This window comes from Lutra lutra, chromosome 3, assembly GCF_902655055.1.
Source record: "Lutra lutra chromosome 3, mLutLut1.2, whole genome shotgun sequence".
In the NCBI taxonomy this organism is placed as follows: domain Eukaryota; kingdom Metazoa; phylum Chordata; class Mammalia; order Carnivora; family Mustelidae; genus Lutra; species Lutra lutra.
The window spans coordinates 148,265,784-148,281,104 of record NC_062280.1 but is presented as its reverse complement, the minus strand read 5'-3'; the positions used below and the strand labels follow the sequence as shown (position 1 = coordinate 148,281,104).

At 40.9% G+C, this 15,321-nt stretch overlaps 1 protein-coding gene across 1 annotated transcript in view; it reads right to left on the bottom strand.

The window, feature by feature from the left end:
* The window catches only part of SUGT1 (SGT1 homolog, MIS12 kinetochore complex assembly cochaperone), a 40,561-nt gene extending 31,649 nt beyond the window's left edge, over positions 1-8,912 (bottom strand). Inside the window, exons 1-3 of the mRNA XM_047720070.1 lie at positions 8,744-8,912; positions 8,598-8,655; positions 378-468 (exon numbers count right to left, since the gene is read on the bottom strand). Coding sequence (XP_047576026.1) covers positions 378-468; positions 8,598-8,655; positions 8,744-8,772 — 178 coding nt within the window. The 5' untranslated portion in view covers positions 8,773-8,912. The remainder of the gene's footprint in view (positions 1-377; positions 469-8,597; positions 8,656-8,743) is intronic.
* Positions 8,913-15,321: the final 6,409 nt, after the last annotated feature.

The window sequence follows — 15,321 nt, the reverse complement described above, 5'->3', positions numbered from 1 at the left end:
TAGATTCTCTACCCAAATAACTTAAAAGTTACACAAGTAACATATAAACACATTCTTTTTTATAAAAACTACAAATAAGAGCACTTTATTTAAATAGTCTCTAAAATAACACATGTGATGCTATTTTTGTTAATATCTCTAATAACTACAAATGAAAACTATATAAATTCTCTATCTACTGAAGGAAAAAGAAACACCCAGAACATTTGTATGGGTGTTGCTCAACATATTTGTCATGTTTCAGCTACTTCACACCTTGTATGAAAGACCAATTTAAAAATCCTCAAAAATGATCTCTATTGTATTTGATTCACTGTATCTCAGGTAAAATTTATAACTTATAAATAAAAAATAATACATTCAGTAAGAAAAGTTACCAGAGTAATTGCCAAGAAGAATGTGACAGTAAGCTCTTTGACAATAATATTGCGCATCATCTGGTTTCTGTTCCAAAGTCTTAGTCAGCTCCTACAAAAACAAACATGTTGAGTGTCAATAAATGTTTCTTAAATGCATCTGAATTTCATTTTATTTATGTTTTAAATTAATTTATTTATCTGACAGACCAAGATCACATGTAGTCAGACAGGCAGGCTGAGACAGAGGGGGGGCGGAATGCAGGCTCCCTGCCAAGCAGAGAGCCTGATGCAGGGCTCAATCCCAGGACCCTGGGATCACGACCTGAGCCGAAGGCAGAGGCTTTAAACCCACTGAGTCACCCAGGCGTCCCTAAGTGCATCTGAATTTTAACTAAACATGATTTTTAATCAAATAACCTATTATCATAAGCTTTTTGGAGGAAAGATAACAGAATAATCTTGGAGTGTTTCTTGGCAAGAAGATCAATATCACCCCTTCTCCAGTCTCCCCCCCCAAATCCACAATCTAATGTAGTATCTTAGCACAATTCCTGGCCTATAGTAGGAACTCAATAAATGGTAATTTCTATCACCTCATTTATTCTGAAGACTTTAGACGATATATATTGACAAGCAGATTTTCTCCAATTTAAAGAAAACTCAAAGACCATGTAGATTTTGAGATGCCTAGAAAATATGAAACTGTCCAATAAAACCCAAAAAACCTGGAAATTGAATCTAGAGCTCAAGGAAGTTAACAGAATCAATAAAGACACAACGAGGGGCGCCTGGGTGGCTCAGTGGGTTAAGCCGCTGCCTTCGGCTCAGGTCATGATCCCAGGTCCTGGGTTCGAGCCCCACGTCGGGCTTTCTGCTCAGCAGGGAGCCTGCTTCCTCCTCTCTCTCTGCCTGCCTCTCTGCCTACTTGTGATTTCTCTCTGTCAAATGAATAAATAAAATCTTTAAAAAAAAAAAAAAAAAGACACAACGAAGCTTATCTGTCCCTCTCCCATCTTCTAGCAATAGCAAACAACCCTAAGAAATTACCACATTCTGCTGACAGCCCAGATACAGCACCTCATAGCTACCATCAATGATCAAGATTTAACATGAGATTAAAACTTTGTCACCCTGGACAGTCAGGGAATATAAGTGGTAGCTGGAGCAATAATGACGCAAGAAGTGATAGCATGATCAGTGAGGCCAAGGATAAATGTAGGCAAATAGGAATGCTTTGATTCTCTATCCCAGTGTTCACACATCCTAGGGATCTGGGTAGTTTTCTTAAAAGGTAAAATTACTTCAGGGGCGCCTGGGTGGCTCAGATGGTTAAGCATCTGCCTTTGGCTTAGGTCATGATCCCAGGGTCCTGGGGTTGAGCCCCGCATTGGGATCCCTGTTTGGCGGGGAGCCTGCTTCTCCTTCTCCCTCTACTGTTCCCCCGCTTGTGCTCTCTCACTCTGTCAAATAAACATATAAAAATTTAAAAAATTTTAAAAAGTAAAATTCAATAATGACACGTCACTGATTCTGCTTTTATAGCATGATCCCCCAAAAGCAAATTATACTATTCTTGATAATCATTTACCTAAAATGCAACATAGATAAAATCCAAACCACTTTTTACCTTCACCACCTCTATCATCCTGATCCAAGCAATAATGAAAATCAGATCTTGTTTATGTCAATAGGCATAAAACTCTCCAATGTCTTTTCGGCTGATTCAAAGCAAAAGCCCAAGTTCTTCCAGTGACCTTCAAGGCCCTCCTTGATATAACTCTCTGCTAGCTCTCTGACCTCAACTCTTAGTACTCTTCCTCTTGCTCCTCTACTCTAGCCACAATGGCCTCCTTTTTGTGCTTCAAACACCTCAGGACTCTGTGTCTGCTGCTCCCTCTCTCTGGAAAGCTCTTCCCCAGATGTGCTCAGAGGATCCATTCCTTCACTTTCTAGTTAGTGACAAGCCTGTAAAATCCAGGTCTGTCTGACTCCAAATCTGATTTTTTAAGCACCAAACCACACTGCCTCTTGGTAACCTTTCTTTAATCCAAGTATCTTTCACACAGCAATGACATTTGTATTAATGTTTCTTAACACTTTGAAATTCCCAAGTTAAATAATACTATCTTGCACTTAAACTTTCAACAATTTTGAAAACCTGTGATAGCTTATTTATCTACCCAAATACATATCCAAACCAAATTTCTAGCCTCTCCTCAGCAAGAAAACAGATATATTATGGGTCAAAAAGCTACTATAAATTGTACTAGGCTCTGGTTCATCAATTTATATGTATTTTTAAACATATACTATGTAACAAATACAGGCCAGACACTGGGGGTACAAAGATAAATAAAATGGAATCAAGTAAAACTGATTTTCAAACAACCAACTTGCAAATGACCTTTAAAAACACAAACCAATTGTTGGTTAAGGAGAACCAGTTTTGTGATTCAGTTAAGTAAACTAAGCAATTCACTTATTAGGCTATTATTTTGAAAAGTTATCAAAACACAGAACACAAACTGAACACTGACACACAAATGCAAGTCTTAAAACACAAAACAGTTTATTTGGAATAAACAATAGACAGTGTAATAAAACCAGGAAAAGTGAAATTAAAACAATGATCCGTGGTTATATTAACTACATCAGACTTGTGGCATGTTTTGAGAGTTCTGTTTCTGTGACAACAGTTGCTCACTGCTAGAGTACAAAGGGACTAAAGAGAGGTATCTCAAAGGCAAGGACTTCAGTGCCATCATTTGAATCACAGCGGCAAAAGGCCATTATTTAATGCAGACCAATGGGAAACATAATGTAACCATGTCTAAAGATAAACTTACATAAAGTAAGTTGTAGTCAAGCAACTTATAGTTCTCAAAAATAAAGAAACTCAGTGAACTATGAAATATAATTACAATGAAATCTTTACCAAGATAATGGTGAAGGAAGTACCTTGACAATCCAAGACGGGGGGGGGGGGGGGGGGGGGAATCCTTTTTAAGGCATTAAAATTGTTTAAAACTTAAGATTTTAGAAAGTGAACTTCTAAACCTTTAAAGTTTGAGGCTTTTTAAAACTGCTAGTCAACAAGTTAACTTGTTATGGTTAAAAGCAAAAGCAGACTGTTCAGAATGACCTAATTGCTGAAGGCATGTAGCTCTGGGGGATCTCAATTTGATTTCACTTCCCATTTTTCTTCTAGCCACAGCTAATCTCCCAATCACAGATGATAAACAAGATTACCAGCCCTTCTCCCTTCTTAAACCACCTGGTACTGCTAAAGAAAAACCACACAGCCTGCAAAACAGGTAACACTGTATTTATGCTAACCACCTACATTGTCAATGCTCTGAACAAAGCTATCAATGGTCAGCTATTTCAAAGTCAGCTACCAAACCTTTAATTATATTATACATCCTTAGACCTATCCCCTCCTCCAGAGGAAGACCCTTGATGCCTTGAACCCAGAGACTTGTCACTTCTCAACTAACGCTGAGCAAGTGACTCTTTGGTCTCAGCTTCCTTGTGAGTAAAATGCAAATACCCACCTCAGTTGTTACAAGAATTAGGGTAGAAGTCATTTCACATAACACATCTGAGTGCCTACCTACCACATCACAGGCACTACATGGAGAATGTAGTAAAGAAAAAAAAAAAAAAAGACACACAAACCCCCTGCCACCTTGGAGCTTACAATGGGGTTCAATTTAGATAGGGTGGTCCAAGAAAAAAAGTTTCTTTGAGGTGACATGTCAGCTGAAATCACAAGTGACGAGCATATCCGAGAAAAATGAGACAGTACAAGACAGTACATTTTAGAGGCGCCTGGGTGGCTCAGTTGTTAAGCGCCTGCCTTCGGTTCAGTTCAGGATCCCAGGTCCCGGGATCAAGCCCCACATCGGGCTCCCTGCTCGGTACGAAGTCTGCTTCTTCCTCCCCCACTCCCCCTGCCTGTGTTCCCTCTCTCACTGTGTCTCTGTCAAAAAAAGACAGCACTGGGGGGTGCCTGGGTGGCTCAGGTGCCTTCGGCTCAGGTCATGATCCTGGGATCAAGTCCCAGATGGGGCTCCCTGCTCAGCAGATAATCTGCTTCTCCCTCTGCCGCTCACCCTACTCATGCCTGTGTGCTCTCTCGAAAATAAATAAATAAAAGCTTTAAAAAAAAAAAAGTGTGGCTAGAATCTAGAGAATAAAGAAGCTACAAGATGCCTACCTCAAGGACCTCATCTTGTACCTTACATTACTCATTTTCATTGTAGCCCTTTCAAACAGGTCCTGTTAGTCCCACTTCACAGAAAGGTAATCTGATCCAAAGTGACATAAGGAATTTTCCTGAGGCTACAGAATTATTATGAAACCAGGATTTGGATCCTTCAAGCACTCTGAATCCAGAGCTGAGGGGTTTCTGTTGCTGTTTTAAAGTAAACTCAACCCACAATGTGGGGCTCAAACTCACAACCCCAAGATCAAGAGTCTCATGTTCCACCGAATGAGCCAGCTAGCTGCTCCAAGAGCCTATGCTCTTAACCACTATTCATACTGGCCTCAAAAGATTCTCATAATTCACTCTTCTCTTCCTAGTGAATTGAGACATCTTCTGTGAAGCTGTTCTGATTACTCTGATTAGCCTCTACTCTGCTATGTCCTTAGTGTACTTCATACACTACCTCATTAGAATATTTACCTTATATTTTAATAATCTGTTGACTTGTCGATCTCTCTACTAGACTGCAAACTTCCTCAATGCAGTCTTCTCATCTTTAGATCCCTGGCTCCCAGTGCAAAATTCACCACTAATATATACTATTAAATGTTTAATGAAAAATGTCGATCAGCTTGATACAAACATTTCCCCTAACATTCATCCTAATTGGATGATCTTATATAAAAATGTAACATTTTAACTGATGTATCATGTGTCCTGAATTGCAAAATGATTAGCTGACTCTTCAACAATGAGGTATATTAGGGGTACTGACCCTCCCAGTCAAAAATCCAATCCAAGTATAACTTTTGAGTCCCCAGAAATTTAACAGCTTTCTATTGACGAGAAGCCTTATCAATGACTAAACAGTCAACAAATATTTTGTATGCTATCTATTATATTCTTACAATAAAGCTAGTGAAAAAAATTAAGAATAAGAAAAACACATTTATAGTACTGCACATATTAAAAACATCCATATGTAAATGGGCCAATACAGTTCAAACCAGGTTGTTCAAGGGTCAACTGTGAGGTCACCTCAAGCTTTAAAAAGAACACTTTCTCGGGGGGCCTGGGTGGCCCAGTCAATTAAGTATCTGCCTCTTGATTTTGGCTCAGGTCATGATCTTGAGGGTGGTGGGACCTAACTCCACATCGGGCTCTGCGCTGAGCATGGACCCTACTTAAGATTCTCCCTCTCCCTCTCTGTCCGCCCCTCCTCTCCAAACTGTTTCTCTCAAATAAATAATTAAAAATAACAAGAACACTTTCTCTTAACACAGCTGATTCTTACCATGATCATTATCTCCACTCCCAGTTTCTGATTCAAGTAGGTGGTGGGTCCTGAGAATTTGCGTTTCTAACAAGTTCTCAGGTGATGCTGCTGCAGCTGGTCTCAGGATGATACTTTGAGAATTACTTTTCTACCGCACCAGACTAAGAGTCTGGAAACTTGTGTCCTAAGGGTCTCCTCCTGCTTCTAATTGGCTATACACATCTCTATGACAGATCATTTGGATTTCTTTGGGTTTCAGTTTTCTTCTGTAAAATGAAAGGGTAAGTACTACACCACATGAGCTGTAAGGACTTCCAATAATCTCAGATGCAGTCCAACAATTTGCATTTCTTTTCAAGTTTTTATTTATTTATTTGAGAGAGAGACAGAGAAAGAGAAACAGCGTGAGTGCCAGCAGGGGGAACAGCAGGGAGAGGGAGAAGCAGACTCACAGAGCAGGGAGCCCAATAGGGGTCTCCATCCCAGGACTCTGGGACCAGGACCTGAGCCAAAGGCAGATGCTTAACAACTGAGCTGCCCAGGCGCCCCAACAATATGCATTTCTAATAAATTCCCAGGTGGTGCTGGTGCTGTTCCAAAGCCAGTGGTGCTTTGGTTCCAAAGCCACACTTTAAGAATCAAGCTACTAGGGGCGCCTAGTAGTGCCCCTAGTAAAACCTGCCTCTGCCTTCGGCTCAGGTCATGATCCCAGGGTGGATCCTGGGATCAAGCCCCGCATCAGGCTCTCTGCTCCTTGGGAGAGCCTGCTTCCTCCTCTCTCTCTCTGCCTGCCTCCCTGCCTACTTGTGATCTCTGTCAAATAAATAAATAAAATCTTAAAAAAAAAAAAAAACCAAGCTACTAAAGCTAAACACATGCCTATTCTATGCAATTTCATTCCTAGGTATATACACCCCCCCGAAAAATAAAGTGTGTGTTCACCAAAATACATATACAAGGAAATTCACAGTGGCTTATTCATACTAGCTAATAACTAGAAACAGCCCAAAAGTCCATTGTTAGTCTTGTGCTCCATTTTTATACAATGAAATACTATACATCTATGAAAAAATACCATTTCACACATGGACCTATCTCACATGAAAGTATCAAACTCAACTGAGTAGTGCATTATTCTGTTTATGGGAAGTACAAGAACAAGCAAAACTGATGCTGAAAGAGATCAGAATAGGAGTTACCTGGTGGGTAAGGGGAATTACTGGCTGAGAAGCAGCATGAGGGAGTTGGGATGATGAAAGTGTTCTCTATCTTGATGTAGGGGGGCCTACATACATCAAACTACAGCTTCACTATTTGCAGACTTAAGATTTATAATATAGCACACATCAAAAAAAAAATTTATGGAAAGGGACAACGAAAATCATTACAATAACTTCCTTTAAAAGCAACTCATATAAACTGGATTTCCAAAGGCAGCACTGGGGCTAAGAGGACCATAACAAACGTAGATTCTAAAATTAACAGCTGTCTAGATGACAATGAATTGTGAAGAAAGATGCTCAGTGCCTCCTAATTCTATTCTAATTCTGATCCCAGAAGTCTCATTAGGAAACACCATAGCACAACTGATGAATCAACCATTTTATTTGAAGGCCTTCATTATCTAGATCCAAAAAACATACTCCAACTTAAAAAGCCCTATAGGACAGCCCCTGGTTTCCCTCCCACCTCCTCAACACTTAGTCCTCTGTTATCCCACTCTAGTTAAACGGGCCTTTTTGCTGCTCCTGGTACAGGCCAACCTCATTCCTACCTCAGGATCTTTGCAATGGCTCTTTTCCTACCCCGAATGCTCTTTCCCAGAGCTCACTCCCTCGGGTCTCTGTTCAAGTTATCGCCTCTTCAGATGGACTCTACTACCCACGTGGCAAATTTCTTTTAAGGTCCTAGCTTGCAAAAAAACTTCCCTTGCCTCAAACTGCTAACCTTACCTATACTGAATTATAACAACCCAACAAGGTTTGGTTTCCTTTTTCCCTCCTGCCTCAAAGCAAAAAAAACCCTGCCTAAATTTCGCAATCAACTGCATCATGTATCCTTAGCTTGGGCTCTCTTTATTATTCTAAATTACTTAACTCTTGCTCTTTTGACTTTTCTTTTTGGCTTTACAGTCATTCACTTCACACAAAGTGCCTTGTAAGTCAAATACATAAACAAGACTTTCATCCATAGGATTCAGTGTCTTGCATAAAGCAACTCCAAGTAGTTTCGAGAAATAAACGAGTGAATAATGGACAGTAACGGGACATCTGGAAATATTCAGACACATACGGGAAAAGGCTCCTGTTCCAATAGTCTGCTCTTAGCACAGCATCTGGTGTGTAAGAATGGCAAGAATGATTATCAAATGAAAAACCGAATTAACAAATACCATCAAGCCTAGATTTCACTTTTTCTTCTAATCACACAAGCCATTAATAAAAAAATTCCTTCCAGGCCAACTATGAATGTCAACTATGCCCCTCCCAGAAATAGAGAAAGTATTCCCAAGGAGCTAAGAGGATGCAGTAACGGTCTAGGAGTGGGAGGGGGCAAGAACAAGGGTCTGGGATAACTGGGCCACTATGGAACCGAGGAGAGACGGAGGCTGTCAGTATTAGGGCCGATCGATTATAAGAGAGCAACCCCGGTCCCAGGCAGGCAGTGCCGGGAAGAGGGCGGAGTCCGCCGGAACCCGTCGTGGCCGCGTCCCTCCGAGAAAAGTGGAGGAAGCTGAGACTGGTTCTCTCACCTCTAACGCCGCCTGGGGGTCCTCCTCGATCAGAGCATCTGAGAAGCTCCGGGAAAACCTGCCGGGGAAAAACACGACAGTCTCCTAACCAAGTGGTGGTGGGGGGGGAGAGATAATTAATAGGCAAGGAGAAGGAAAACACGCACTTCTGGGCTGTTGCAGGTCCTGCTGCCATCCCCTAAGAATCGCTGTTTCTGTTAGAACGGCTACCACCGAGGTTACGAGCTACGCCGCCGCCGCCCAAGGGGGAAACTTCTGGAGAAGCACCAAACGAGTTTCCGTCCTAAGTAGCCAACGAGCAGCCACGCAGCGTGTCGCGGGGCTGGGGAGGGGAGACGAAAAGCGTGCGCAGGGCCGGCTGGGACCGCGGAGGACTGAGTCTCCCGGCCCGGCCCCGCCCGGTCCCGTGCACCAGCGCTCTCAGTCCCCGCCCTTCGCAGCCATGGTTACGGAGGCGTCGGCTATTCACGCTGGCCCTGTCTTCCAGTACGCCTCCGCACTCCAAAAGAGCCGTCAGCGGTAGTAGCTTCAAAGCACTTTGTAGCATACTGTTATCCACAGGAACGTGGGGCGTTTGGGGAGAGTTTGGACGTCTATTAATTACAAGGCATGTCGGGCCCCATTTTCGCCCCCGTTCGCCACAGATCTCATCATGGCTACCGGGAGCTGCCCAGCTTTTCGCGATCCGTGACGTCATTCGCCGGATTCTCTTCCGGGAGCTTAGTTCCGGCTTACGCCTAGATCCCGTGATCTGTGCGCGTGGGAATCCTAACCGACGAGGACACGACGGAAATCGGTTTTGCCTTTGCGGATGCTACACGGAAGGGAGTCCTTTGGTTCCGGTGCCGTTGAACCATGCCGTTACCCAGAACTCGGCAGCGCGGGGCTTTTTTCGTAGTTTGGTTCTCCGATTGAAAAAGAAAACCCGTTACAATCCGAAGGCCCCGAAGGGAGGAAGGTGGCCTGAGGTTGTGCCAGTACTGTTCTACTTTTCCAACCTAGTCTTAGTCTCCCTTACTGCCCTTTGACATATGAAAATCAGATAGAAGCTTCCAGCAAGTTCCATGGTGGGAGGAGGGAGTGGGAGTGAGTTCTCAGTCAGTAGAAATTAGCAAGTAAATGGACTTGAGTGTCTACTACATCCAAAATCTAAACTAACTGGGATTCAAAGATGTTAATATGCTCTCCAGAAATTTAAGCTAATTGTTTTGGACGCTAAAGTGAAAGAAGGGGAATGACCCTATATTAGGTAGGTATAAGGACGGATTCCTCAAAGGTGTGATACCTGATCCTCAGCCTCAAAAGCGAAATTAGAATTAGTGGATGAAGGAAATGGAAAAAGACAATTAGGACAGACTAGGACGTGTATGAGAAAAACAGTAATATGAGTTCTAAAATTGGTGGAGCCACAATTCAAGTTAGACGCTCACACTGGAGGGGTAGGTGAAATGCCAGGTCAGAAAGGGCTAGCCTGTGGTCTTTCGGAGAAGCTTGGATGTAATTTGCGTCCGGTGCTAGCCCACTACAGAATTTCTAGTTTAAAAAGGCAACTACAGTCAAATTTGCATTTTATGAAGTGTATTGTTGTGTCTGTGCTATGGAACATGATTAAAGGGAAAAGAACAGTTGTTGGGACCCTGTCGGGGAAGTGTTACAAGCCAAAGTGACCCTCTTAAGTAGGTCAGTGATTGTAGGGATGGACAGAAAGGTGAAAACAAATGGTGAGGTAAAATTCGCTGGGTTTGCTGATCTTTTGTGTTCAGTGCTTTTGTGTCCTATTAATAAGGCTTCACCTACTCCAAGGTCGTGAAGATACTGTGTGTATTCTTCTAGATGCTTTATTTAACTTTGACATCTAGGTCTGTGATTTATCTCATTATTTTTTTGTGAAAGATAGGAGACTGGGATCAAGGTTCATTTCCCCCCATGGGGATATCCAGTTGACCAAGCCCTATTTATTGACAAGATTGTCATTTGTCATTGCCACCAATTAAATTCTCTGGCACTTTGTTGCAAAGCGGCTGATCACTTTATATGTGGGCCTATTTCCAGGTTCTCATTCCATTGGTCTGTTTGTCTAACCTTGTACCACTTCCAGACTGTCATAATTAATGTAGCTTTATAATAAGTCTGGAAGTCCTAGAACTGTTCAAGGTTGCTTTGGCTATTCCAAGTCCTTTGTAATTTCCTTTATTTTAGAGATCTTATAAAGTTTATTTCCATTTATTTATAAATTTTAAAGAATAAGCTTGTCAACTTAAAAAAAAAAAACCTGCTGGAATTTTAATTGGACTTTCATTGGCTCTATGGATCTGTTTGGGGAAAACTGACATCTTAATACTGAGTTCTCCAACCCATAAGTATCATTCATACAGGAGCGCCTGGGTGACTCAGTGGGTTGGGGCCTCTGCATTTGGCTCAGGTGGTGGTTCCGGGGTCCTGGGATCAGGCTGCATCATGCTCTCCGCTTGTTGGGGAGCTTGCTTCCCCCTCCACCCCTTTGCCTGCCTCTCTGCCTACTTGTGATTTCTGTCTGTCAAATAAATAAAATCTTAAAAAAAAAAAGTATCATACACCTTCCATGTATTTAGTAGTCTTTAATTTCACCCAGTGTGTTTTGTAAATTGTAGTGTAGAGGTTTCACGTATCTTTCATTAAATTTATACTTGGGTATTTGGCTTTTTAATACAATTTTAAATGACACTTGAAAAGTCTTATATTCTACTTTGTTGCTGGTATATAGAAACAGTATTGATTTCCACATATTAGCCTCATATTCAGCCTTCTTACCAAGTTCTCTTATTATTTCTAATACCTTGTAGTTTCTTTTAGAATTTCTATGAACTATAATTTGTCATCTGTTAATGAAGATGGTTTAGGGTCCTGTGCAATGATTATACCTTTTATTTCTTTTCTTGGTCTTTCATTGCTGGTATTCTCATTTAGTGTTGACTAGAATAGTGATAATGGGCTTCTTAGCTATAATATCAGAGGGGAGAGGATTCAATAGCAAATGCTTTTTTCTGCCTTTATGGAAATGTTTGTATCTATTTTTCTTTAATATGTTAGTGAATTACTTTGATTTTCAAATGTTATTTAAATGGGACAATATGCATATGAAAAGAAGTTCTACATCAATAGCTATATTAGGGACATTAAAATCATGCTTCAGTTCTAAACACTAACCAGAATTGTTTTAAACAAAGGAATTCCAATACCAAGCCTTGGTAAAGTGGGACACCTATAACTTGTGTATATTACTAGTGGGAGTATAAATGGTTATAATTACTTTATAAGACTTTCTAAGGTTTTTTTGTTTTTTAAGTTTTAAGTAGTCTCTACAGCCAGTGTGGGGATTGAACTTACAACCCAAAGATCAGGAGTGGCATGCTTCACTGACTGAGCCAGCCAGGAACCCCTAGAAAATTTTTTGACCCTATCTACTAAAACTAGTCCTACATATACCTTATTACCTGGTAATTCTATCACTGGGCATATCCCCAAGAGAAAAGAGTACTTATGATTGTGTACAAGAGTATTGGCCACAGGGGCACCTGGGTGGCTCAGTGGGTTAAGCCTCTGCCTTCGGCCCAAGATCTCAGGATCCTGGGATGGAGCCCTGCATCAGGCTCTCTGCTCAGCGGGGAGCCTGCATTTCGCCCCCCCCCCCCCCCCCCCCCCCCCCCCCCCCGCCTCGCCTTCCAGCCTCTGCCTGCTTGTGATCTCTGTCAAATAAATAAATAAAATCTTTAAAAAAAAGTACCAATCACAGTATTATAGTAGGAAAAACTGGAAATAAATGCCATTTGATAGGAGAAAAATACTATAGAGCACTGATTAAGAATGAACTACCAATACACACAATAATCTATATGAGCCTCACACATATAATGTTGAGTTAAAGAAGCCAGACAGGGTACATCCTGATCGATTCCATTTATATGAAGATAAAAATTATTTTGAGGGATACCAGAAGGTGATCTAGCTGGGAAGAGCTGTGATGGAAACTTCTTGGATGTAGGAAATGTTACACATCTGATATAGGTGACAGTTATATTAATGTATTCAGATGTAAAATTTTATTGAGTTATAAGATTTGTGCCTTTCATGCCTTAATAAGTAGGAGGGAGTGATTTAAAACAAAATCAGCAACAAACAATTTGAAATTTATGACATTTACAGTAACATCAGTAATATTAAATACTAAAAAATAAATCTGACAAAGGATGTGCAAAAAGTATACATTGAGAATTATGGAACACAGCTGACAGAAATTAAAGAACATTTAAAACAAATGGAGAGGCATCTAAGGAGACTCAATCTTGTTAAAATGTGGATTCTTCCATAGTTGATCTATAGAGTCAACATAATCCCAGTCAGAACCCCAAAGGCTTTTTCGGTTTCAGAAGTTGAGTCTGCAACTTCTGACTGAGTCTGCAAATTCAAATGGAGATGCAAAGTTAGAGTAGTCAAATAAACTTTAAAAAATAACAAAGTTGGAGAACTGACACCACCTTATTTCAATACATCAACCTGGTGTATTGGCACAAAGATAGACAAGTTGATGGAACATTGTCCATAAATACACCTGTACATGCATAGACAACTTATTTTCAACAAAGGTTGAAAGGTAATTCAGGGTAGATAGTGGAAAGGATAGTCTTGGGGTGCCTGGGTGGCTCAGTTCGGTAAGTGTCTGCCCTGATTTTAAGTCATAATCCTGGGGTCCCGGGACTGAGCCCCGTGTCAGCCTCCTTGTGCAGTGGGGAGTCTGCTGCTCCCTCTCCCCCTCCACTCGTGATTATGCATGCATCTGCTCTCTCTCTCTAATAGATAAATCTTAAAAAAATTAATTCAAAATGGATCATGGACCTAAATGTAAAACTTAAAACTTTAAAATTTCTAGGGACACTTGGGTGGCTCAGTCAGTTGAGCATCCAACTCTTGGTTTCTGCTTGGGTCATGATCTTGGGGTTGTGAGATCAAGCCCTGCATCAGGCTCTGCACTCAGGGTGTCTCCTTGTGATTCTCTTCCTCCCCTCTGATCCCCACTCACATGTGCTCGCTCTCTCTCCAAAATAAATCTTAAAAAAAAAAAAAAAGAAAAAAAAAAGAACTTTAAAACTTCTAGATGGAAGAAAATCTTAGTGACTTTGAATTAGCTAAAGATTTCTTAGATGTGACACCAAAAGCATGTTCCTTAAGAGGAAATTAATAAATTAGACTTCATCAATATTAAAAGGTTTCTGCACTTTAAAAATACTTGTGAATCATATAGCTGATAAAGAGCTTGCATCCAGAATATAGAAAGAGTTCTCAAAAGCCAGTAATAAGAAAACAACAGGATTTTTAACAGGCAAAAATTTTTAACAATCACTTCATCAAAAAAGATAATGTGGATGTCACTCAAACACATCAAAATATGCTCAAAATCAGTGTCCTTAAAAGACATGTAAATTAAACCACAATGAGATATCACAACACTCCCATTAAAATGGCTAAAATGTTAGGGGCACCCAGGTGGCTCAGTTGGTTAAGCATTTGCCTTTGGCTCAGGTCATGATCCCAGACTCCACTGGGCTTCCCTGCCCAGTGGGGAATCTGCTTCTCTCTCTCCCCCTGCCTCTACACCCTGCTCATGTTCTCTTTCTCAAATAAATCTTTTTTTTTTTTTTTTAATGGCCAGAATGTTAGAGAGGATGTAGAGCAACTGAAAAACTCATACTCTGCTGGTGGGAATGTACAATGGTATAACCATCCTATGACCCAGCCAGACCACTCCTATTTACTGAAGTGAAAAGAAAATACATGTCCATGTAAAGTTTTGTACAGGCATATTCATAGCAGCTTTAATGGTAATAGCTGAAAATAGGAACAACTCAAATGTCTATCCAGAGGTGAGTGGATAAACAAACTGTAGTATATCCCTGCAATGATATATAAGTAATAAAAGGAATGATACACTGGGGTCCCTGGGTGGCACATTTGGTTGAGTGTCCGACTCTTGGTTTCAGCTCAGGTCATCATTTCAGGGTCCTGAGATTAAGCGCCAAGTCAGGATCCACACTCAACCAGGAGTCTGCTTGAGATTTTCTCTCCCTCTCCCTCTGCCCCTCCCAAACTCAGGCTCTCTCTCTAAAATAAATAAATCTTAAAGAAAAAAAAAAAAGGAATGATAAATTGATACCACACATGGATAAATCTCAAAATAATTACCCTAAGTAAAAGCAGCCAAAGAAAAAATAGTATATACTCTATGATTCCATTTATATAAAACCCTAGAAAATGCAAATCAATATAATTTATAGTGTCAGAAAGCAGATCAGTGATCAACTGGGGGTGGTATGGGCCAAGAAGAGCAAGGAGCAATAGCAAGAAGGGAGTATTTTCAAAGAGGCACAAAGTAAATTTTAGGCTAATTGTCACCAAACCTGGGAAGGTTCACTATTCGATTATTGTGATGATGAGTTTATACTCTTTAAACATGTGCAGTTTATTGTATGTCAATTATAGCTCCATAAAGCTTTTTTTTTTTTTTTTTTTTTTTTTTTTTTTTTTTTGGTCAGAGAGAGAGGGAGAGAGAGCAAGCACAGGCAGACAGAATGGCAGGCAGAGGCAGAGGGAGAAGCAGGCTCCCCGCCAAGCAAGGAGCCCGATGTGGGACTCAATCCCAGGACGCTGGGATCATGACCTGAGCCGAAGGCAGCTGCTTAACCAACTGAGC